The sequence below is a fragment of the Rhinatrema bivittatum genome, chromosome 13 (assembly GCF_901001135.1).
Source record: "Rhinatrema bivittatum chromosome 13, aRhiBiv1.1, whole genome shotgun sequence".
Lineage (NCBI taxonomy): Eukaryota > Metazoa > Chordata > Amphibia > Gymnophiona > Rhinatrematidae > Rhinatrema > Rhinatrema bivittatum.
This window is the reverse complement of record NC_042627.1, coordinates 48,766,832-48,793,043: the sequence shown is the minus strand read 5'-3', so window position 1 is coordinate 48,793,043 and position 26,212 is coordinate 48,766,832. Positions and strand designations below refer to the sequence as shown.

Sequence of the window (26,212 nt, the reverse complement as noted above, 5' to 3'; positions counted from 1 at the left end):
TATGTGGAGGATGTCTGGAGAACAGAATCCGAGGGAGTAAGAAAAAATGGTGGAAAAGTAAAAGGGGTAATACCTCTTTTTTTTTTTTTTTTTTAGCGTCAGGAGGTAAAGCCTGCCATATTAAATGGCAAGATTTATGTTTAGAAGGTTTTGTGACGCTACCAGAACCTAAGAACATCAGTAAGTCTATGATTTGGGACTGACTGGTGAGAGAATAAAAGGTTACTGATATGATGGATTGAGAAGTATGGGAAAGCATACTGATCTCAGTCAGGGAGTGGGGAAAAGAATACTGAACCCCATCCCAGTTCAACATTAGAAGAATGCTGGCTACGAGAGGCAGCAGAAGAGATATATTGAAGAGGCCTTTGATGGAAGAAAAGGCATCTAAGGGAACGCATAGGAAACATGTGCAGGGAGCAGAACCTGTGCATCGTATGGAATGATGCAGACGCCGAGGAAAGTTTAGTTAAACTCAGCGTTAAAAGATTTGCCCTGTACACATGTAATTGAGACCATTCGAGAGGATAGAACCTACGTGGAGAAGGTCTGATAGAGCGTTCATTAAATCTCTTAGATATGTGGCCCAAGGACGCATGAAGTGAACAAGGGCCAAGGGTAGAGCTGCGCAGCTGTCTAGCAGAGCAGCTAAGAGGTAATGCGTGCTTATGAGTTGGAAAGCACATTGTCCCTATGCTGTCTGTCTGTATGCACAAAGAATTGTTGCAAAAGCAGTATTGGAAGGCATAAGGGCATAACTCATGGGTGCAACGTCCAGGAAGTTTATGAGAAACTATGCTGGAGTGCAATAGATGCATAATGGGTTGACAGCTTTCAGGAGAAACTTTATAACCCTAAGGAATTGCGAGCATGAGTCGAAGAAGACTAGGTCCTAATTCGAACTGGGATAAGAATCAGGGACGAAAGCAATGAAACCACTTAGGTCCATTGAGTATAGAATGTCACTGAATAGAACCCATAGCAGTTTTGAATTATGAGAAAAACGCATAGTGGGAAGAAACCCCATAGCCCAACCATGAAAAGTTGAAAGGCTGAGGTTATGGAAAATATGCGCAGGGACATATAACAATGTATCAGAATGTCTGTGCGCATGCTGGACAAGAGGGTCTTAAGACTGTGGTGTCCAGAAGTGTTACAGAAGGGATTTATGGCAGTGACAGTAATCCCAGTTAGTAAATGTATAGTGAGTCCTGAAAAAAGTGAGAGCTCCTTGCATGTACTGAAAGTGGTTAGCAGTAGTCTATGCAAGGAAAGTGAATGATGTTACACTCCGCAGAGAAAACAGCATTCACCAACAGTGATGCAAGAGACAGTTCACTTACCGAAGCTGGTGCCAGCGGCAGAGCTTGGGGTTGTAATGTTGACTCACCATAAAGTACATAGAAACATTAAAATAATGTACTTACTGCAGTATGGAGTGATGGTAACCAAAGATACCATTGTACCTGTGACGTCTAAAGAAAGTTGGATTTTCTTAGGTCCAGGATGTACGGAGAGTAACTATTTTCTGTTAAAAGAAAGAATAGTGCAATTAAAACTCCCCAACCCCCCTCCCTTCTCCCCTCTGCACTTCGTAGCGCCTGGGGGAGTGTACCGGGACTTTGGTACAAGGTGGGGAGGCCGCTCTGATATCTGACCAGATGGGAGACCAGGAGGTGTCCCAATGGAGGATATCATGTAGGCTCCTGCAGGTGTGTGAGCGGTAAGTGGTACCCGCATTTCTGTATGCTGTACAAGGAGACACTGAGACCTGTGGCCAGGCTTCAAGGTGGACTTGTACATGGGGCAATGGTTGCTGAATCTCATGTTTAGCAGATCAGCCAATGCAGCTGGACCTTGGTTGGGAGGGAACCAAGAGTCAGAGCATTGGTCGGCACAGGGACTTGTTACTGACAAGAGAAGAAGCCCTGCTGCAATCCCAAGAAGATAGAGGGGGTTCTCCTGATATTGTGGCTAACATAGCTAACATAGCGATATGTGACACTAATACAGTTCTAAAAGGCACATGACCCAGAACTTTTCGAACCACGGTCCGAATGGGAGAACACAACTCTATGGGAATGCCGCCGAAGCGGGTACTTACCATCCGACGTGGATCGCCGCAAGACGAGCCGGTGAAGATTGTTGACTCCGACGGTCTCCGGAGTCCTCGAGGGTAAGGCCGGGGACGTAAACGTCCATCTCGCTCTGAAACCCGGTATGGTGGCACAGGTACAGAGGAGACAGGCCAGGCGTGAGTGGCGTTTAGACTGCTAAGTGTAACAGATGGCCATAGTCCCACACCACTTGACGGTGGGGCACGCCAGGAACAGAGGAGCCCTAACGGAACTCATGTTCCCTTCCCTCGTCACAGCGGCTCGATGTGTCGTGACGCCAATGCAGAAGCTGTTGGACCTGGATCCGGAAGTTCTGGATCACCAAGGACTGCCAAAACTGTAGGAACAGTGCTGATGGCAGTGGTGATGTCGCTCTGCCCGAGCGTTGTCCAGCCTGGAGAAGGATGGCACCGATGTGCTGGATGGCGTCAGCGGCGGACGATCACGATGTCGGCGATGATGGGTGCCATGGTGCTCGGCCCGGTCTTTCCCCAGCGCCGAGATGGAAGCCCTCGTCGTCCTGGAAGGCGATCGATGATGAACTGTCAGCACGCCTGCTCTGCTCCTGACACAATGGAGTGTCTTAAGCTAATACGGGGCTTAAAAAAGAACCCAAAGCGTGGAGCAATGTGAGGAGGCGAGGGTATTATGTGGCGGTGCTATGTCGGTATTGACGATATTGAAGGCAACCTAAGGGGCTTCGAGGATATCATCAAAATGGGTATGAAAAATCGTCGATGACTGGCCAGGAGAATGATGACAGTGACGGGCACTGACAGCAGTGGCATAGGTATCTTTGAAACGATGTGGAATCGAATAATCGAAAAACATTGCCGTTATTGAAAAAGATACCGGCATCGACTGAGTCGAAGTCGAATCAATAGGGCGTCAAGGACACCGAAGGAAAACGGAGGTGTCGAGGGCATCGATGCATGGAGGCGGGCATTTATGCCGTTTGTGGCATGGCCACGGGCATCAACTATAGGGCCACAGACGTTGACGGTATCGATTTGGACAGACTCAGATTTCCAAGTGTACATGGCATCGGTGCCCCAGACACGTGTGTCGGTGGCATCGATATGGACATGTATGGAATCGATGGCATGGATCTCCCAGTCGATGAATTCCATCCCGGCATCAACGCCAGTCCTGGAATCGGCATGGGCATCGATGCCAGCCATAAGGCTGGCATTGGCATCAACGCCCATCCACGGAATCGAGCCGGCATGGATACCCACCGATGGGACCCACCTGGGCATCGAATTTCACCGATGGGAGCAGCCTGGCATCGACTGCCCTCGATGGATGCATTCTAACATAGATGCCCATGGATGAAACACCTGGGCATCGGTGTCCATCGATGCAAAAGGACCTGGCACCGATGCCATCGACGGACGGCCATCCGGCACCAATGCCATCGACGGACAAGCCATCCGGCACCGATGTCCATCGATGGGGACCATCCGGCACCGATGTCCACCGATGGGGACCATCCGGCATCGATGCCCACCGACGAATCGATGTGGCACCGATGCCCACCGATGGAAAAGGGCTGGACATCGGTGGGGAGGATGGGGCATCGATGGCATCCCCAAAAGGGGGGGTGGCATCGATGAAGTGACCCTGGGATCGTTAAAAAGTGTCTCGGGCAGCGGTGGCGGCGACCCGAGTATGCATGGCAGTGACTAACAGCGTGTGCGTCAATGGCATGCATCCGGGTAGGGACGGCACCGAGGAAGCCCAAGGAAAAAAACAGTGTGTAGGAGGAAAAAGCCTGGTAGCACTGAAAAGCAAAAAACATGGATAAAGGCATCAGGGCACCGTGGGGGGAGGGGCGCTGATGACATATAAAAGCCCAGGGCGGTTTAGGAGGGTCCCGGTGTAGCGATAGGGTATCGACTGCGTGAGGGTACCAGGGAACGAAGGACTTGAAGCTACAGTTAAGGAAAAAATCCCTACCCCACTAGCATAAGCAAGCAGAGTGTCACAGAGATACTCGCAAGCTGTTTAAAGCTAACTGAAAAATGGGGGAAGGGAAGGCTTCAGTCAGTTAACAGCCTTAAGATAGTGACAGGAACCGACCGAAAAATAAGAATTAGTACTCACCGAGCGTCGTAAAAACGTACGCGGAGGGAGACCTGTGCAGGGAAAAGTGTTTTTTGAAGTGAAAAGTTAAGTGTTTCCATGAGGTAATTAGTTAAAAAATCCTCACAGAGCTCCAACCGCTATGCTGACTGCAGAGCGGAAAAAAGAAGACTGAGGGAGACACCTGTGGCTCACAGGGATAATTGCAGGCTGGGCATGCTCAGTGCACCCAGTGTGCCAGTGTCAGTCAAAGCTTGTTGAAACTTTGACAGAAAAGTTTTCCGTACAGGGCTCCATCCTCGATGTCACCCATTTGTGAGGACTACCATCCTGCTTGTCCTGTGAGAAACTAGTTGTCTTAACCACATTCTCTGGCAACAAATTCCAGAGCTTAATTGTGCATTGAGTGAAAAAGAATTTTCTCCAATTTGTTTTAAATGTGCTACTTGCTAACTTCATGGTGTGCTTCCCTAGTCCTTGTATTATCCGAAAGAGTAAATAACCATTTCACATTTAATCATCTGAGTCCTTTCACGATTTTGTAGGCCTCTATCATATCTCCCCTCAGGCGTCTCTTTTCTAAGCTGAACAGCCCTAACCTCTTTAGCCTTTCCTTATAGGGGAGCTGTCTCATGCCCTTTATCATTTTGGTCACCCTTCTCTGTACTTTCTCCAATGCAACTATATCTTTTCTGAGATACGGCAACCAGAATTGTACACAGTATTCAAGGTGTAGTCTAACCATTGAGCAATACAGGGGCATTATGACATTCTCTGTTTTATTCACCATTCCCTTTGAAATAATTCCTAACAGTCTGTTTGTTTTTTTGACCAACACAGCACACTGAGCCAAAAGCTGGGAATGAAGAACAAATTACAAATAACAGAGAAAATACTGAAGGATGTTGGGGGAAATCCAAGGAACAGAGGGTGCAGAAGTTTCAGACAGTGTTCATGCAGAAACTGTAAAAAATGGAAGGGTAGTGGAAAGCAGGGCATGAAATGGATATATAATGAAACATTTAAATCACATGGTAGGCATAGAGAAGAAAAATGAATATAAGAGACTATGTTCAGGAAGGCGCAGAAAACATTCAGGAAACAGTATGCTCAGTAGAGATGTGAATCGTGTCCTCGATCGTCTTAACGATCGATTTCGGCTGGGAGGGGGAGGGAATCGTATTGTTGCCGTTTGGGGGGGTAAAATATCGTGAAAAATCGAAAAATCGTAAAATCGCAAAACCGGCACATTAAAACCCCCTAAAACCCACCCCCGACCCTTTAAATTAAATCCCCCACCCCCAATGACTTAAATAACCTGGGGGTCCAGCGGCGGTCCGGAACGGCAGCGGTCCGGAACGGGCTTCTGCTACTGAATCTTGTTGTCTTCAGCCGGCGCCATTTTCCAAAATGGCGCCGAAAAATGGCGGCGGCCATAGACGAACACGATTGGACGGCAGGAGGTCCTTCCGGACCCCCGCTGGACTTCTGGCAAGTCTTGTGGGGGTCAGGAGGCCCCCCCCAAGCTGGCCAAAAGTTCCTGGAGGTCCAGCGGGGGTCAGAGAGCAATTTCCCGCCGCGAATCGTTTTCCGTACGGAAAATGGCGCCGGCAGGAGATCGACTGCAGGAGGTCGTTCAGCGAGGCGCCGGAACCCTCGCTGAACGACCTCCTGCAGTCGATCTCCTGCCGGCGCCATTTTCCGTACGGAAAACGATTCGCGGCGGGAAATCGCTCCCTGACCCCCGCTGGACCTCCAGGAACTTTTGGCCAGCTTGGGGGGGGCCTCCTGACCCCCACAAGACTTGCCAAAAGTCCAGCGGGGGTCCGGAAGGACCTCCTGCCGTCCAATCGTGTTCGTCTATGGCCGCCGCCATTTTTCGGCGCCATTTTGGAAAATGGCGCCGGCTGAAGACAACAAGATTCAGTAGCAGGAGCCCGTTCCGGACCGCTGCCGTTCCAGACCGCTGCTGGACCCCCAGGTTATTTAAGTCATTTGGGGGGGGGGTCGGGCGGGTGGGGGATTTAATTTAAAGGGTCGGGGGTGGGTTTTAGGGGGTTTTAGTGTGCCGGCTCACGATTCTAACGATTTATAACGATAAATCGTTAGAATCTCTATTGTATTGTGTTCCATAACGGTTTAAGACGATATTAAAATTATCGGACGATAATTTTAATCGTCCTAAAACGATTCACATCCCTAATGCTCAGTAGCGCTAGAAAGAATTAAGAGGTATTAATAGGGCTAACAGACAAAAAGGGAATTGACTAGGTAGATTAAAGAACTTACGGGCCGATTCAGTAAAGTCCGCGGGAGAGCCCGCTCTCCTGTGCGCGCGATTCAGTATGCTAATTAGGCCCAGCGGTAAAACCAGGTAAAAGGAGGCGCTAGGGACACTAGCACGTCCCTAGCACCTCCTTTTGGACTGGAGTGGCAGCTGTCAGCGTGTTTGACAGCTGACGCTCAATTTTGCCGGCGTCAGTTCTTGAGCCCGCTGACAGCCACGGGCTTGGAAACCGGATGCAGGCAAAATTGAGCGTCCGGTTTTCGACCCGCGAGCCGACTTCAAATTTTTTTTTTTTTACGTTTGGAAAGTTCGGGACCTCCGACTTAATATCGCCATGATAGTAAGTTGGAGGGTGCACAGAAAAGCAGTTTTTACTGCTTTTCTGTGCACTTTCCCGGTGCCCGAAGAAATTAGCGCCTACCTTTGGGTAGGCGCTAAATTCTGAAGGCAAAATGTGTGGCTTTGTTTTCTGAATCGCGTGGGAATATCTAATAGGGCCATCAACATGCATTTGCATGTGCGGGCGCTATTAGGTTCAGGGGATTGGACGTGCATTTTCGGCCCCTTACTGAATAAGGGGTAAGAGAAAACGTGCGTCCAATGGCGGGTTAACAGTGCGCTCCGTCTGAGCGCACTTTTCTGTATCGGCCCGTTAGTTTGCAAAGTGCTCTAGTTCCCTTAGATTGATAAAAAGGAAGTGATAAATAGAAACTATAAAAGTGCATCTGACAGCATCAATTTATATGCATAACTAATACAATTCAAAACAAAACATAGTTCCAAATATTATGCACACTAAGACAGATCTATAAAGAATAAACCTTTCTGCATCAGCTTCTCATTTAATCAAAAATTGTTTTACAGTCTAACAATTTCCTATCCAGATTTGGAAACCAAAAATTGTTTCTTTTAATTTCATCTTTCATTAAAATTGACATTTTTAGGGATGAATAACCATATTCATTTATGCAGATTATTCATATTGTAGTGCAGATTATTGCTTACCATTCTTTTCAGTTTCTTCCTAAAGTATTCATATTTTCGTTTATAATCCCTTGAGTAAGGCACGGCCTTTAAAATAAAATATCATCCATTTAATCGGGCTGCAAAAAATAATAGACTAATACAATTCTGAAAACAAAGTGTTAAAGCCAATTTGTGGAAGAATCCAGCAGGCATATCCTGCTGAAGCTTACCACTGATTTGACAGTTTAAAATACTTAAAAACTAAGCTATCTAGATAAATCACAGCTTCAAATCGTTTAAGCTGAGATTTAAGATTTTGAAAACATCACAGTGCAGCTCACATTTCCACCAGTGATATACTACTTACAAAAATAATGTTTTATACCCCCTGAGGAAGCCCAGCAAGGGCAAAACAGAAGCCTTTGCTGAGGATAATTAGAGCTATCATTTTATTTAATAGTGGATGCTTTGAACAAACGCGGTGGATTAAGTCACACTCATAGTTTGGCAGCCTTTGGAAACACATTTTTCTTGGAACTTTACTAGTATTCACTATTAAGCACATTATAGATGGTTTATAAGTCAATAATTTTTTTAAAAAGTGAAACGGTTTGGCATTTTCACATCACCAACAAATTTACTGTATTTGGTTATGAGCTGGCTTTTTTCAAAATTATGAGCTGGTACAAAAGGTGTTATTTAAAAATGTATTGGTGTGTTTCCCTTTTCATTTTTTTTTTTTAATTTGTGGCACTTTTTTCAAATTTTTGTAGTAATAACTGCTAGAGTTTATATAAATAAATAATAATGACAATGCCCACAGTAGAGGGCTTCAAATGACTACCCTTGATTTATTAGTTTGATCCCTTCTCCTTTGGTTTGCTATAGTCAATTATCTCAAGATAATGACCACGGCTGTGTTCACAACTGCTTAAATATGAGAAACGGTTGGAAAAAATGAACTTTTGAATTTGTTGGTTAAGTCCCAAGTCTGTGTTTTGTTGACCTACTAACACTGCTGAAAAATCATGTGGTTAAAGGTTTCAAGTAGGATTTGAGCGGGTTTCTTCTCTGTTTTTAAATCTTTTCTTCAATAAGTGGCACCAGTAATGAATGTTGCCGGAGTAAAGCTTTTCCCGTCGATAGCAGGGCTGAATTAGCCATGCTATCATGGGATCTGTCAATCAGGTCCGGGAGGCGGAGCTTGTCAAAGCAGAGATCAGAGCTTTGCTCTCTGCGGCTGCACGTGTGTTCCCATGCAGGAAAGTAACAGAATCTCCTCAGTCTGTTCTTTCCGCGCGTGGGATCGCATGCGGAGCTATTCTTCTCCTCAGCATTAATAGATCACAATCGGGAAGATTGTGAATTTTGCTCAAGGATGTCACCCAGAGCATTGAAGCAAAGGGCCTACAGGGTTAAGGAACTTTTTGCCTCAATGGAGCCATCGGTGGCTCATTCGTCGCCTGGCCCTGCGATTTTATCGGCTCCCTCAAAAAAAGAGGTCATTATCGTGGGATCCTCAATCCTCCAATCTTGGAGGTAAGCAGGTGGCAAGCCGACAAAGGCCATCGGATTTCCAGAAATCCAAAGAGCCAGAATCGCCGGCGCAGGACACATCGGCGCCAAAAATCCAGCGTCTAAAACTTCTGCGCCTAAGGCGCCTTATGCGCACACAAAAGGATTGACGCATATCACTTCGGCGCCTGAAGAAGTATCGGCGCACAACATTTCTATGCGCATGGCACCAAAGACACTTGTGCGCATGACACCAAAGGACCCTGCGCGCACGGCGCAGAAGATTTCTGCGCGCAGGGCACCGAAGACATCGGCGCGCAAGGCTCTGAAGACGTCTGAGCACACAACTAAAGAAAATCTATGCGCACGGCGCCATCAACATCTGCGCGCACGGCGCAGACACCACCTGTGCGCCTGGTGCCAACCATATTTATGCGCAAGCGCCGATCACTCTTGCGCATACAGAAACAGGAAGATATGCGCACAAGTCTAAAACTGCGCATAAATCCAACTCCACACATAAGACACATGAGCACCTATCTCATGAATTACAAAATGAACTGAAACGAAGACGTGCAACCTCGCACAGGTCTTCTTCAGCCTCTCCATCAATAACCTCACCTCGTTCGGGTACTTCCCTTTCTTCGAGAGATAATTCGACAGAGTTTATAATAAAACGTAGAAAACTATCACCGTCTTCACGGAAAAGTCATACAGACGTGTCGTCCCACTATTATCATAAGCACTCACTACACTCCCACCACAAAAAGTCGGCAAAGAGGAGTGCTACATGGGAAGTAAGCCCTTCCACTTCAAAATCATCTTATATCCAACTTCAAATACCTTCTCTCACAGAAAGGTAATACAAATTGCTTCCTCTACCGCTTCTACAGCTTCAGAGGATTCGAGGGACATCACATGTGATGAGAAACAGAAGGACCATAAAATATACACTACTTTACCTCAGAACACACCAATGCACCCTAAAGCAGGTGGGTCACAAGAACCAGATGGTCGTAAGGTAATGCTCCCTTGTACAAAAGAGGCATTTTATCAATTGTCCCAATCCTTAGGTTTTTATGAAACTCTTCAGTCATCATTCAAAATGATGAATATTGCTGCTGACAGTTCTCCGGAACATAAGCCGCAGACTAATAGGGAACTGTCGGTGGAGCCTCCGACATCTCCTATAGCAAACCGACCAGCCTCACCAAATTATAAACAGGATACATCATTTGATTCTCCTTCATCGCAAACATTCCCATCATCATCTAGGGCAGGGGTGGGCAAGTCTGGTCCTCGAGGGCTGCAAACCTGTCGGGTTTTCAGGATACCCCTAATGAATATGCATGAAATAGATTTGCATACAACTGAGGCAGTGTGTATGCAGGTCTCTCTCATGCATATTCATTAAGGATATCCTGAAAACCCGTCTGGTTTGCAGCCCTCGAGGACCGGAATTGCCCACCCTTGATCTAGGGGATTCCCATCAGATCCACAGGAACAACCTCAGGAGCCGTATTCCCCTCCAGAAGACCTTACATACCCAAAATTTCTGGAAAAATTGGGTACAATACTGCATCTAGAGGTCCAAAAAGAGACAGACCCTAGGTCAGAAACCCTTGGTCTCCTAAAAATTTTTGACACTCCAGGGGAACCAACATTTCTTCCACCACAAGAGCTCCTGCATTCAGTCTTACAGAAATCCTGGGAAACACCTTACGCAATTGCAGTTTCTAGGAAAACGGACATAAAATTCTGTATGAGGAAAACATCACCGTACTCTGTACCACAATTACCTCATGCTTCAATTGTAGTAGAATCAGCGATGCAAAGATTTAAGAAAACAAAGTCACATTCCTCATACCCACCAGGCAAAGACAACAAATATTTGGATGAGTTTGGAAGGAAAATATACCATAACTCAATGTTGAACGCCCAGATTATGCACCATCAATTTTACTTGGTACAATACCTGTATGAGTGCAAACAAGCTATAAAGGGTATGCTTTCCTCCACTGCGGATCAGATACCTCCACCTCTTCATGACATGGAAGAGTGTTCTCGTCACCTTTTGAGGTCAATCTATGAAGCCTATGAAACATCGTCTAGGGCATCGGCAACAGCCATAGCAACCCGCAGACTAGCATGGTTACGCTCAAGTTCCATACGTGAAGATTTACATGAGAAACTAACGAACCTCCCGTGTACAGGAGATAACCTGTTCAGAGAACGATTTCAGGACACAGTGGGTAAACTAAAGGAAGAAGCTCTAGCAGTACAATCATTAACATTACATCCTAACTATTCGACCACATGTCGTTATATTGGATCTACTTGTAGGCAATCCTATGCCAGGAGACCCTACAGATCTTACCAGTCCTTTCGTACACAGACTTACCCTGCGTACCAGCGTCCTGCTTCACAACAGAATACCTCAAACCTATGCAGAGGTAAACCACGTAATCAGAGGCAGCAGGCACAACAACCAGCTACTGCAGTGAAAGTGACTTCATCTTTTTAGTTACCCAGCCACCACCACAACATCAAGCACCACCTGGCAGGATTCATTTCTGCCTGACAGCTTGGGAGAGGATAACATCCGATCAATGGGTTTTGGAGATAGTACGTCACGGCTACCAACTCCAATTTGTCACAAAACCCATATTACCTCATCTTTCCACTTTCAAGATTCACAACTTTCAACCTCAACTGGGGGAGGAAATTGTGTTGCTTCGCAAACAAGCAATTTGACAAATTTACCCAGGGACCCAATCAGTAGGATTTTATTCCCCATACTTCCTCATACCCAAGAAGTCAGGTGGCCTTCACCCCATCCTAGACCTAAGAGAATTGAACAAATTTCTCACCAAAGAGAAATTCAAAATGGTATCGTTGAAATCAATCCTTCCTCTGATCCAAACCAACGATTGGATGTGTTCCATCGACCTGAAGGATGCTTACACACACATTCCAATCCATCCATCCTGGTGGTGTTACCTATGCTTTCGCTACAGGCGTCAACACTACCAGTACAAAGTTCTCCCCTTTGGACTATCGGCTGCACCCAGGGTATTCACCAAATGCATGGTAGTAGTGGTGGCTCATCTCAGACAACAAGGTATAACCATCTTTCCACATCTGGACGATTGGCTCATAATTGGCCCAACTCCACACATCCTACTCGAGCACCTCCATCGAGTGATACAATGCTTGCAAGAATTAGGATTGGTGATCAATTTTCAGAAATCACACCTACAACCAACACAACAGTTACAGTTCATAGGAGCATGCCTGGACACTACGTGCAACAGGGCATACCTACCAAGCGACAGAATATCACAATTCCGTCTTCTGTTACATACCTTGAACCATACTCAGAGATCTTCAGCGAGACAGGTTTTAGTAGTCCTCGGCCACATGGCAGCGGCAAATTTTATGGTTCCCAACCCCAGGCTACACATGAGACGCCTGCAATGGGGCTTGAAACATCAATGGAAACAACACTCGCAACCATTGACACAGAAGTTATCATTGACCACCGAAATGAGGAAAGATTTAACATGGTGGCGCCTAAACTCCACCCTATCCAAGGGAGCACTGTTCAGTTCCCCTCCTCACAACGCAGTATTAACCACAGATGCGTCTCGCAAGGGCTGGGGTGCACACCTTGAGATTTACGAAACACAAGGGTTATGGACAATCTCGGAACAGAACCTGCAAATAAATTTATTGGAACTCAGAGCGATTCGCAATGCATTACGAGTGTTCCAAGACCACCTTAAAGGATGCAGGGTCATGATCTACACAGACAACAAAGTTGCAATGTTTTACATCAGGAAACAAGGAGGGTCCGGTTCATGGTCCCTTTGCAAGGAGACCTTCACAATCTTCGAGCATGCTCACCGAAATTGCATACATCTCCAGGCAACTTACCTAGCAGGAGTTGCAAACACAAGAGCGGACAAGCTAAGCCACATCTTTCATCCTCACGAATGGGCACTCAATACAGAAATAGCCCAAGACATATTCATGCAGTGGGGGACACCTTCAATAGATCTCTTTGCAACAGAGATCAATGCTCAAGTTCCCAAATTCTGCTCGATAAGACCAAGCCAATTCAGGATCGCTCAAGATGCCTTCCTCATCCCGTGGACGACAGGCCTCCTATACGCCTTTCCTCTCATACCACTCATAACAAGGACAATTCAGAAATGCATAGCAGACAAAGCTCAACTGATACTCATAGCCCCAGCTTGGCCGAGGCAACCGTGGTACAGTTTCCTTCTCCGACTATCCATCATGGATCCAATTTGATTACCGAATCGACAAGATCTTCTCTGCCAAGATCAAGGGACGCTTCTACACCCGCTACACTCATCTCTGCACTTGACAGCTTGGAGACTGAGAGGCTCCTTCTAACAGAACAAGGAATTTCCACCTCGGCACAATTCATCTTGTTAGAATCCAGGAAACTCTCAACAAGAAAAAATTACAGCTATAAATGGAAACGTTACTCTACCTGGTGCACTTCCAAAGGTGTACCACCATTGGACTGCTCACCTGAGTTGCTCATTGATTATCTTCATACATTATATACAGCTGGGCTAGCAACATCATCCATCAGAGTTCATCTCAGTGCTATAGGGGCATATCATAGACCAGTTAACAATATTCCTATATCCAATCACCCCTTACTATCTCGCTTCATTAAGGGGCTCACCCACATTCGTCCTCCGATCTCTAAGCCTCCAGTTCCATGGAACCTCAACATGGTTCTGGAACAGCTCATGCTTTCCCCATTTGAACCCATGGACTCGGCACATATTACATACCTCACATGGAAAGTGGTATTCTTGGTTGCAGTAACATCAGCACGAAGAGTTAGTGAATTACAGGCCTTGGTCCATTATTCTCCATATTTACAATTTCATCACCAAAAGGTAGTTCTCCGAACTCACCCATCCATCCTACCAAAAGTGGTTTCCCAATTCCACCTCAATCAGACCATGGAATTACCCACCTTTTTCCCTAAACTTCATGCAAATGATAAGGAAAAACTACTGCACACATTAGATTGTAAAAGAGCTTTAGCATACTACAAAGAAAGAACAAACTCGGACTCCCGTGTTTCTCAACTCTTTGTCTCCTTTGACACAAAGGCACCTGGATTACGAGTGGCTAAACGCACCATCTCCAGCTGGATAGCACAGTGCATCAAATTCTGTTACCATAAACAGAAACTACAACTACATTCAGAGCCGAAAGCTCACAAAGTCAGAGCAGTAGCAGCCTCATTGGCACACCTACGGAATGTGCAACCCATAGACATTTGCAAGGCAGCTACATGGTCATCGCTCCATACCTTCACATCTCACTACTGCCTTGATCAACAAGCAGCCACAGATGCGAAGATAGGGCAAGCAATCCTGCAATCTCTATCCTCCTGTCCACGGTGACTGCCACACTGTCAAGGATCACGTACAGACATGTATATCTAAACAACGTGATCGGGAGCTTGAGACTCCCATGACAGCATGGCTAATTCAGCTCTGCTATTGACGGGAAAAAGCAAGTTTGCTTACCGTAAACGGTGTTTCCGTAGATAGCAGGATGAATTAGCTATGCTGACCCACCCTCCTCCCTGGCAGTCACCAAGTCTTTGACTACACTAAGGCTTCATCACAGACTGAGAAGATTCCGTTACTTTCCACGTGCAGCCGCAGAGAGCAAAGCTCTGATCTCTGCTTTGACAAGCTCCGCCTCCCGGACCTGATTGACAGATCCCATGACAGCATGGCTAATTCATCCTGCTATCTACGGAAACACCGTTACGGTAAGCAAACTTGCTTTTTTTCCTTTTTATTTTTAAAAGAATTGTAATTCTTCTGGCATATATCCAACAATGGGTAGAGGCATGTGAGAAATTGAAACACACAGCAGTATGACTTGAATTTGAATCTATTACAATAACTGTTAACCCATTGGTAGCAGAAATATAGATAGCAATTTAACATCCTGTAATTACATAGCATTTAATTACTTTGTAAATATTCTATACGAGGAATAAAAATTACAACTATAGAAATACTTACTGGTCCTGTTATTGCCACAGTTTGCAGTCGAGGATCTTCCCATTGTGTCCTTTTTGTATCTGGAAAATGTTTACACTTATTGTATTTTCTTACTAAGAATATTTAGTGAATTATCTTATCAGAAACTGGAAAATAGTGATCTAACACATACTGTGGTCTATGTAGAAGACTCTTCCGTCAGTGTGAATTCTCTCTTCCCATCCAGGCTGTAAGGAATTAACTTTTAATATTGTCTATATAATTAATATGTTTGTTATATTCACATTATCTGCACAAGCATTATTTACATATTCATGTGTAAATTAACTGTCTGCAGTATTCAAAACAAACAGTAAATTAAATTCAGAAGAATGTTAAATATTGGAACTACTTACTGGTAAAGGTCCTAGGTCGGTAGGATCCAAAGATTGTTTTCTCCTCATATGAGCTGGAATTTTCAATCTTGGATCTTCCTTTTTAAACAGATATAAAGAGAAAAGGCATAAACTGTGGTTTAAAAAAAATAAAAAAAGGCAGAATGGATAACTAAAGGTAGCTTTAATTTTAAAACATACGGGGGTAATTTTCAGCCAGAGGTAAAAGGTCTGCAGGTACTTTTCATCTGCAGACTTTACACAAATTTTCAAACAACAGTACGCACTTGTTTTCACTTTGAAAATTATCCCGGCAAAACTACACACACACAATTGCACCAGCTATTTGGTGTATATAGTTTTGCTGAGAGAAGTTTTGTGCATACTTTTTAAAATTAAAATCCAGACTCCACCTCCCGGAATGCCTTTCACTCATGTGCATTAACGGAGAAATTACTACTTATCTGATAATTTCCTTTACTTTAATGAGGACAGGTTAATCCACACCAGTGGGTTATGCACCTCTACCAGCAGATGGAGATGGAACAAAGCTGACGTCATGGTATATGTACCCCTACACCAACATAAGCCCACCAGTATTCTCTGCAAAAGCCAACTGTGGACAACTAAAGAATACATGATCATAACCATTAATACAACCATTCAAACACTCAGTTAACAAGAAAAGATTGTCAGGCAGGGAGTGTAATATTACTAAGCTAGGGACTGGATCTGACACTTACCTGTAATCCCCAGAAACGCAGCCTTTCAGGAGGAGGACAATAGCATTACCATCCAGCAGCCAAAGGCGGGAAGGTGGATTAACCTGTTCTCATTAAATAAAAAGAAATTGTCAGGTAAGTTGTAATATCTTTCTTAGCATTCAAACAGGTTAATCCACACCAGTGGGATATACTAAAGCTACTCCCGAATAGGGCAGGAGACTGCCCGTGGTCTGATCAATACCACCCACACAAAGGCTGCATCCTCCCAGGCTTGCAGATCCAGGCGATAATGCCTGGAAGTTATGTAAGAAAAAATGTCACAGCTCGGCAAATCTCGATGGGAGACAGCCATCTAATCTCCGCCCATGACATTGCCTGAGCCCTAGTGGAATGAGCACTAACCTGACCAGGAAATGACTGATCAGCATCCACATGTGCGGCTGTGATAACCTTCTTAATCCAGCGGGTTATCGTAGCCCGCAATGCCAACTCATCCTGCTTTCTCCCACTGTGAAGTTTAAACAGCCAGTCCATCTTTCTGAGAGGTTTAGAACCGCTTGACACCCAAGGTCTGTAACAGGTGATATTCCTCCACTTCTCTCTTCCTGCCCAGAGTCAACAGGGATTGATTGATTCTACTGAAAATCTGAAACCAGCTTTGGCCAAAAAGATGGAACAGTTCACGTCTAGAACCGCTCCCGCAGAAACTCGCAGAGGCAGTTCTGAGCAAGACAGAGCCTGCAGTTCAGAAACTCTACGCGCAGAAAATAATCTTCTAGTAAGTAACCTCAGGAAGAGGCTACACTGTGGTCGAAAGGTGGGACCCACCAGAATTCAAGAACCAGATTAAGACTCCATATGGGCACCAGCAACTGCAAGGGGCATGAAGATGCTTCATCCCTTTTAAGGCCGTGCCACATCTAACTGGGCCGACAAGGGTTCACTATTACTGTGACCTCGGAAACAGGCCAGAGCCACCACCTGCACCTTCAAAGAATTAAGGGCTAAGTCCATACACAACCCATCCTACAAAAATCCAAACTGAGTGGGATTTTAACCAAACGAGGATGAACCCCTTGTTCCTCACACCAAATTAAAAACATTCACCAAATGTGAACATAGGCTAAGGAAGTGAATAATTTTCATGCTCGAAGCAAGGTGGAAACCACCACAGTGGACTACCCGCACTTCCACAATCGAGCCTTCGAAAGGGCCACACTGTGAGACAAAAAATCAAGTTGGATCTTAGAGAAGAATAGGCCCCTGCCATAGCAGATCCCTGTGGACCGGTAATCGTAGAGGATATTTCACCAGAAGCCCTCGCAGATCTGCACATCACAGCCTCCTGAGCCAATCTGTTGCCACCAGAAGTACCAACCCTGTGTGTGTCTTGAATCTCCGAATCATTCTGCCCATCATGGGCTATAGAGAAAAACTGTATAGAAGCTTGCCTTCTGGCCACTCCTGTATGAGGGCATCAATGCTCGAAAACTTCTGATTCTTCCTGGGACTGAACAGCAAGGAGCCTTTCGTATTATGTGATGTCACCAGCAAGTCTAGAAAAGGGAGGTCTCAGCAGTCCACTATGAACTAGAACGTTTCGCTGCACCATTCCCTTTCTCCTGGATCCAGACACTGTCTGCTGAGAAAGTCTGCTCTTACATTGTCTTTTTCTGCAATGTGCAAGGCTGAGATCTCCTGAAAACGTACTCCACCCATTCCATGAATTGGGTTATTTCCTGTGACACTTGCTGGCTCTTAGTTCCTCTCTGTTGATCGATGTAAGCCACTGTTGTTGCATGGTCTGATATTATTTGGAGTGCTCGATCCTGCAAGCAAATGACAAATCGCGAGCACGACAACCAAACGGCATGGGCTTCCAGCCAATTGATGCTTGAGGTATTCCTTTGTACTGCAGTGCCCCTGCACTTTCAACTCCTGACAGAAAGCCTCACAACCCTGGAGGCTTGTATCTGTTGTGTGTAGTAGTCAGTCTGGTGTTCATAGTGAAATATCCTTCATTAGATGATACGCCTGCAACCACCACTGCAGTCAGATTCAGATCTCCATCAGTAACTGAAATCATATCAAGGAGTTCTGAGACTGTGGACTCCAATGTATAAGCAGCATGCACTGAGGAGGAAACAATGCGCCCTCACCCATGGAACCACCTCATGGATAGCTGCCATTAACCCGTGCACCTGTAGGTAAGAGTACACTGCCAAGCTATCATTTCTGTCAATAGTCGCACCTGTGCCAACAGTTCTGAATGTGTGCTTCATGTTGAAAATGACACCTAGATTCTAGATTCTCCAGAGACTGGGATGGCTGCAGATTGTTCTTGGCCAAATTCACCACCCAACCTAGTTCCTGCAGCAAGGGTGTCTGAAAATTCTCTTTCATAGCTCTTGGTCCGAATTAGCCAATCATAGAAGCACAGGTGGATCAGAATGCCATCCTCTCTCAACACTGCTGCTACCATGACTTTAGAGACGGCTCTGGGCGTGGTGCCCAATCCGAAGGGGAGAGCTCAAAAAGTGACAGCATCACCTTAAAACAGCAAAATGCAGAAAACCATTGATGCTCCAGCCGGATGGGAATATGTAGATACTCTTCTGACAACCCAGAGACTTAATTAACTCCTGACTGTACTGCTCTTATCAGCGAATATAAGGTTTCCATGCAGGAATGAATCACTTGCAAAAGCCGGTGAACTCTCTTGAGTTCCAGGACGGGGCGAAGGAATATCAGCCTGAATTATCCTGAGACATGGGCCCTGGTATCTCAGTTCACAGGCTGAGGAGTCCTGACAACTTACACTCCACTGTGTCTCTGCTGCAGAGAGCTGCAGGGAGACACCATGAAAACATCCCAAGGCATGCTGAGATACTCCAGAACATAGCCATCTCTTATCACCTCTAGACCCCACTGGTCTGATGTGATCTTGATCCACTTCTGATAAAAAGAGAGACAAGCGACCCACTACCTCCTGATCCTGGGAGTGGGTCGGCACACCCTCACTGAGGAGTTCGGGGAGGCATCACCACTTGAGCCCATGCCCCTTCTAGGCTGCCTAGGACAAAGGACAGAACCTACCCAAAAAGCAAGCCCAATGAAAAGTCGCTCCCCTGTAGGGTCGAAAATGTTTGAAAACCATCAGCAAAATGTACCGTGCCGAATGAGCGTGGTGCCTGCTTTTAATCCTCTAGTAACCGAGGAACTTGGGACTCACCCCACTTATTTGCCATTTTTTTTCACTCCCAAACCAGAGTGATACTTAAAAGACCATTTCATAAGAGGCGGCTTTAGATTGTTTCGCCCCCCATTCGTCAGCTATAGCTGACACGCAATCCTGCTTAGCTTCCAAGATCAGATGAGATTGGGCTCATCCAGGGTGGAGAGCACATAGGGATGTGCCCTGAATTCAAACCAGATCATCGACTTCCTGAGAAAGAGCAAGGAAGAGTGATCCACCAGGGAGCAGCAAGAGGCCATCTGCAATTCATTGCCACCACCTCGATGCCTGCTTAAGGATAGCTTCAATTCTCCTATCTGCACCTCCTTCAAGCTCCTCCCAGGGTTCTGATGGAACTCAAAAATGAAATGTCAGATCTATTAGTTAAAATTTGTAACCTATCATTAAAATCTTCCATTGTACCTGAAGACTGGAGGGTGGCCAATGTAACCCCAATATTTAAAAAGGGCTCCAGTGGTGATCCGGGAAACTATAGACCAGTGAGCCTGACTTCAATGCCGGGAAAAATAGTGGAAACTATTCTAAAGATCAAAATCACAGAGCGTATAGAAAGACATGGTTTAATGGAACACAGTCAACATGGATTTACCCAAGGGAAATCTTGCCTCACAAATCTGCTTCATTTTTTTGAAGGGGTTAATAAACGTGGAGAAAGGTGAACCAGTAAGAACATAAGAACATAAGAAAATGCCATACTGGGTCAGACCAAGGGTCCATCAAGCCCAGCATCCTGTTTCCAACAGTGGCCAATCCAGGCCATAAGAACCTGGCAAGTACACAAAAACTAAGTCTATTCCATGTTACCATTGCTAATGGCAGTGGCTATTCTCTAAGTGAACTTAATAGCAGGTAATGGACTTCTCCTCCAAGAACTTATTCAATCCTTTTTTAAACACCGCTATACTAACTGCACTAACCACATCCTCTGACAACAAATTCCAGAGTTTAATTGTGCATTGAGTAAAAAAGAACTTTCTCCGATTAGTTTTAAATGTGCCCCATGCTAACTTCATGGAGTGCCCCCTAGTCTTTCTACTATCGGAAAGAGTAAATAACCGTTTCACAACTACCCGTTCTAGACCTCTCATAATTTTAAACATCTCTTCTCCAAGCTGAAAAGTCCTAACCTCTTTAGTCTTTCCTCATAGGGGAGCTGTTCCATTCCCCTTATCATTTTGGTAGCCCTTCTCTGTACCTTCTCCATCGCAATTATATCTTTTTTGAGATGCAGCAACCAGAACTGTACACAGTATTCAAGGTGCGGTCTCACCATGGAGCGATACAGAGGCATTATGACATTTTCCGTTTTATTCACCATTCCCTTTCTAATAATTCCCAACATTCTGTTTGCTTTTTTGACTGCCGCAGCACACTGAACCGACGATTTCAATGTGTTATTCACTATGACGCCTAGATCTCTTTCTTGGGTTGTAGCACCTAATATGGAATCCAACATTGTGTAATTATAGCATGGGTTATTTTTCCCTATATGCATCACCTTGCACTTATCCACATTAAATTTCATCTGCCATTTGGATGCCCAATTTTCCAGTCTCACAAGGTCTTCCTGCAATTTTTCACAATCTGCTTGTGATTTAACTGCTCTGAACAATTTTGTGTCATCTGCAAATCTGAATATCTCACTCGTCGTATTTCTTTCCAGATCATTTATAAATATATTGAAAAGTAAGGGTCCCAATACAGATCCCTGAGGCACTCCACTGTCCACTCCCTTCCACTGAGAAAATTGTCCATTTAATCCTACTCTCTGTTTCCTGTCTTTTAGCCAGTTTGCAATCCACGAAAGGACATCGCCACCTATCCCATGACTTTTTACTTTTCCTAGAAGCCTCTCATGAGGAACTTTGTCAAACGCCTTCTGAAAATCCAAGTACACTACATCTACCGGTTCACCTTTATCCACGTGTTTATTAACTCTTTCAAAAAGTGAAGCAGATTTGTGAGGCAAGACTTGCCCTGGGTAAAGCCATGCTGACTTTGTTCCATTAAACCATGTCTTTCTATATGTTCTGTGATTTTGATGTTTAGAACACTTTCCACTATTTTTCCTGGCACTGAAGTGTATTTGGATTTTCAGAAGGCGTTTGACAAAATCCCTCATGAGAGGCTTCTAAGAAAGCTAAAAAGTCATGAGATAGGAGGCGAAGTCCTTTCATGGATTACAAACTGGTTAAAAGACAGGAAACCGAGAAGGATTAAATGGTCAATTTTCTCAGTGGAAAAGGGTAAACAGTGAAGTGCCTCAGGGATATGTACTTGGACCAGTGCTTTTCAATATATTTACAAATGATCTGGAAAGGAATAAGATGAGTGAGGTTATCAAATCTGCAGATGATACAAAATTATTCAGAGTAATTAAATCATAGACAGATTGTGATAAATTGCAGGAGGACCTTGCGAGTCTGGAATGGTAGATGAAATTTAATGTGGAGAAATGCAAGGTATTGCATATAGGGGAAAAATAACCCCTGCAGAAGTTACACGATGTTAGGTTCCATATTAGGAGCTACCACCCAGGAAAAAGATCTAGGCATCACAGTGGATAATACACTGAAATCGCCAGCTCGGTGTGCTGCAGCAATCAAATAAACAAACAGAATGTTAGCAATTATTAGGAAGGGAATGGTTAAAAAAAACAGAAAATGTCATAATGCCTCTTTATCGTTCCATGGTGAGACCGCACGTTGAGTACTGTGTACAATTCTGGTCACCGCATCTCAAAAAACATATAGTTACACTGGAGGAAGAACACAAAAGGGCGACTAAAATCATAAAGAGGATGGAACAGCTCCCCTATGAGGAAAGGCTAAAGAGGTTAGGGCTGTTCAGCTTGGAGAAGAGACGGCTGAGGGGGGATATGATAGAGGTCTTTAAAATCATGAGAGGTCTAGAATGGGTAGATGTAAATTGGTTATTTACACTTTCAGATAATAGAAGGACTAGAGGGAATTCCTTGAAGTTAGCAAGTAGAGAAAATTATTTTTCACTCAACGCATAATTAAGCTCTGGAATTCGTTGCTAGAGGATGTGGTTAGTACAGTTAGTGTTAGGTTTGGATAGGTTCTTGGAGGAGAAGACCATTAAAGGAAAATTAGTTTCTTACCTGATAATTTTCATTCCTGTAGTACCACGGATCAGTCCGGACTCCTGGGTTATGCCCCCTCTAGCAGATAGAGACAGAGAAATTCTAAAGAACATAAGAACATAAGAAATTGCCATGCTGGGTCAGACCAAGGGTCCATCAAGCCCAACATCCTGTTTCCAACAGAGGCCAAACCAGGCCACAAGAACCTGGCAATTACCCAAACACTAAGAGATCTCATGCCACTGATGCAATTAATAGCAGTGGCTATTCCCTAAGTAAATTTGATTAATAGCCGATAATGGACTTCTCCTCCAAGAACTTATCCAAACCTTTTTTGAACCCAGCGACACTAACTGCACTAACCACCTCCTCTGGCAACAAATTCTAGAGCTTTATTGTGCGTTGAGTGAAAAAGAATTTTCTCCGATTAGTCTTAAATGTGCTACTTGCTAACTTCATGGAATGCCCCCTAGTCCTTCTATTATTCGAAAGTGTAAATAACCGATTCACATCTACCCATTCAAGACCTCTCATGATCTTAAAGACCTCTATCATATCCCCCCCTTAGCCGTCTCTTCTTCAAGCTGAACAGCCCTAACCTCTTCAGCCTTTCCTCATAGAGGAGCTGTTTCCATCCCCTTTATCATTTTGGTTTGCCCTTCTCTGACATATATAGCAGGGCTCCACCTACAGTCAGTCAGTATTGCTCAGTCACAAAGCAGAATGGATGAAAAAAACCCAAACTATATACAGTAAGCTATAACCTTTAACTGGATCACTAACCCCAACTGGGAACAGACCCGGATGAATACGGAAAAACAAGATTGATCTGCAGACAAAAAGTGTACAATTACTGAAAAGAGTGGACTCTCCATTACCTGTACAGGGAAAGGAAAATTAGTTTCTTACCTGATAATTTTCATTCCTGTAGTACCACGGATCAGTCCAAACTCCTGGGAATTACCAGGGCTTTTTTCTTACGTGGGATGGGATCCGGAGAGGCCCGCTCTCAGCACACCTTCTCCAAATCCACCGGTCCCCGGAGCCTGGACATCCAGATGGTAATGTCTAGTAAAAGTATGCAAAGATTTCCATGTGGCCGCTCTGCAAATTTCCTGTGGCAAAATTGCTGACATTTTGCCTAGGACGCTGCCTGAGATTGTGTAGAATGTGCCTTAATACCCAACGGTAAGGACTTGCCACTCAACAAATATGCAGAATTTATGGTTTCCTTCAACCATCAGGCGATCGTCGTCTTAGACGCCATATTACCCCTTTTTGGGCCACTCCAAAGAATGAATAGATGATCTGAGACATGAAAACTATTAGTGACCTCTAAATAATGCATCAAGACCCTGCGAACATCCAACTTCTTTAGGTCTTAGCAAAAGAATCTGACCGGTAGATATCAGAAAAGGACGGGAGCTCTACTGATTGATTGAGATGAAAAGAGAAAACAACCTTTGGCAGAAAGGAAGGAACTGTTTGCCAAGAAATTCCGGAATCAGAAATCCTAAAGAAGGGTTCCCTACAAGATAAAGCCTGAAGCTCAGATAATATACGAGTCAAGGAAATTGCAACAAGAAATACAACTTTCAAAGTAAGATCCTTTAAAGTTGCGCGTTTCAAAGGTTCAAAGTTGCAACACACAAAGCTTTGAGGACTAAATTTAAATTCCAGGAAGGACAAGGATGTCTGAATGGCGGGCACGAATGCTTTGCTCCCCAAAGAAAACGAGATATATCCGGATGCGACGCCAACGGTCAACCCTGAATGGTACCTCCAAACAACCAAGAGCAGCAACCTGCACCCTCAAGGAGCTACACAATAAGCCCTTAGCTAAACAGCTTGAAGAAAACACAAAATATCCGGAACGGATGCCCGAGTAGGAACAACATCGCGGTCTAAGCACCAAGACTCAAAAACCTTCCATACTCTAACATAGGACAAGGAAGACGAAGTTTTACGCAATTGTAAAAGTGTAGTCACCACAGCATCCAAATAACCTTTATCCTTCAGACACTGCCTCTCAAAAGCCATGCCGCTAGACAAAAGCGATCGACCTGATTGAAACAAACGGGTTCTTGATGAAGTAGGTTCAGAAGATCCGGGAACCTCAGAGGAGCCTCCACCGTCAGATTGAGCAGATCCGCAAACCATGGACGACGGGGCCACTCGGGAGCTACTAGAATGACGTCTGCCGGATGTAGTTCTATTCGTCTGAGGACCTTGCCGATTAGTGGCCAAGGAGGAAACACAAAGTAGAACATTCGTCGGCCAAGGCAGCACCAGAGCATCTACTCCCTCCGCTGCCGTGTCTCTGAGATGAGCAAAGAAGCATGGAGATTTGGAATTCTTGAATGTTGCCATGAGATCCATGCAAGGAAGGCCCCACCAGTCGCAGATTAACTGAAAAGCTTTGTCTGCCAGTTCCCACTCTCCTGGATCGAGACGATGTCGACTGAGAAAATCCGCGTGAACATTGTCGACCCGGCAATGTGGGACGACGCTATGCTGACTAAGTGCTGTTCTGCCCAACAGATCAACTGATGAGCTTCCAATGCAACAGACTGGCTCTTGGTTCCTCCTTGGCGATTTTAACAAAGCTCCAGCTTTCTATCCTGAAAATCTTTTAAAGCAGCTGCACCTGTAATCGGGATGGTGGTCTTTTTAGTAACGGCCGATACCGCTGCATCCACCTTGGGAATACGAAGGAGCTCTAAAGCTTCTTCTGGTAAAGGGTATGGCTTGTCCTTAGCCTTTGCTACTTTCAGACCCAAGTCAGGGGTATCCCATTCCCAGAAAATCAAATCTGTGGCTGAAAAATGAAAGGGAAAGGAGGAGGGCAGCCCACGGAGTCCCAACAATACTGGGTCTGAAGAACCAAGCTGAGATTCTTCATGAGGTGCCTCAATACCCAACTCCCCTAAAATAGCTGGAATGAGAGGTGCTAACTCTACCTTCCGAAAGTGACGGTGTACCTTAGGGTCGTCCCCTTCCACAACATGGGACCCCTAGAAGCCCCCTGTGACTGGTCCGGGTCCCCATCAGCCCCCCCCCCCCCCCCCCCCCCCCCCCCCCCGGCGGAGGCTGGGAAGGCTCAACTATGCCATCTAGGCTGTCAGCATCCGAGGAAGTAGTGGAATTCGGCTGAGGTGTCACTAACCTCAAAGGCCACTTAGAGGTAGGGGGGTCAAGCCCCTCAAAAGACTTGGCCCGATTCTTTGGCCTGGCCGGATAATCCAATAGTGAAGATTTTTCCAGCACTCGTTTTCCCTGCTCTCCGTGCCTTGAAAGCCTTGTGGAGAAGCAGGACAAAATCTAATGAAAGAGAGTCAGAAGAAGAAACTTCTGTATCCCCCTTGGGGATATTCAAGTTAACTTTTGCGCCCAACCCTCTTAAGTTGTCCCCCTCAGGCACCGTTGGTTGAGGGGATAAAGGCGGCGGGAGAATCCCCTCCCCCGCCAGACAGGGCTGCCGAATTCGCTGACTCGAGGGAATTCATAATGGTACCCGTTCCTGCGCTCAGCGGGAACGGGACAACCGAAGGAGTCTGTAAGCCGTGAAAAACACCGGAGACTGACTGGACCTGTAAAACAACCCCCTTAGGGGTTGTGGAGGCTCCCTCTTCCCCAGACACACAATTAAAATAGAGGCCGTCCCTCGACAAATGCGCGTGTGGCTCCAAAAGCCCGGAAAGTCCGCG

At 45.3% G+C, this 26,212-nt stretch overlaps 1 protein-coding gene across 1 annotated transcript in view; it reads right to left on the bottom strand.

Moving 5' to 3' along the window:
• Window positions 1–26,212, bottom strand: part of NEDD4 (NEDD4 E3 ubiquitin protein ligase) — a 582,598-nt gene that overhangs the window by 136,535 nt on the left and 419,851 nt on the right. The window contains exons 16-19 of the mRNA XM_029574322.1: window positions 15,440–15,517; window positions 15,217–15,271; window positions 15,066–15,124; window positions 7,495–7,560 (exon numbers count right to left, since the gene is read on the bottom strand). Of these exons, the coding sequence (XP_029430182.1) occupies window positions 7,495–7,560; window positions 15,066–15,124; window positions 15,217–15,271; window positions 15,440–15,517 (258 nt within the window). The remainder of the gene's footprint in view (window positions 1–7,494; window positions 7,561–15,065; window positions 15,125–15,216; window positions 15,272–15,439; window positions 15,518–26,212) is intronic.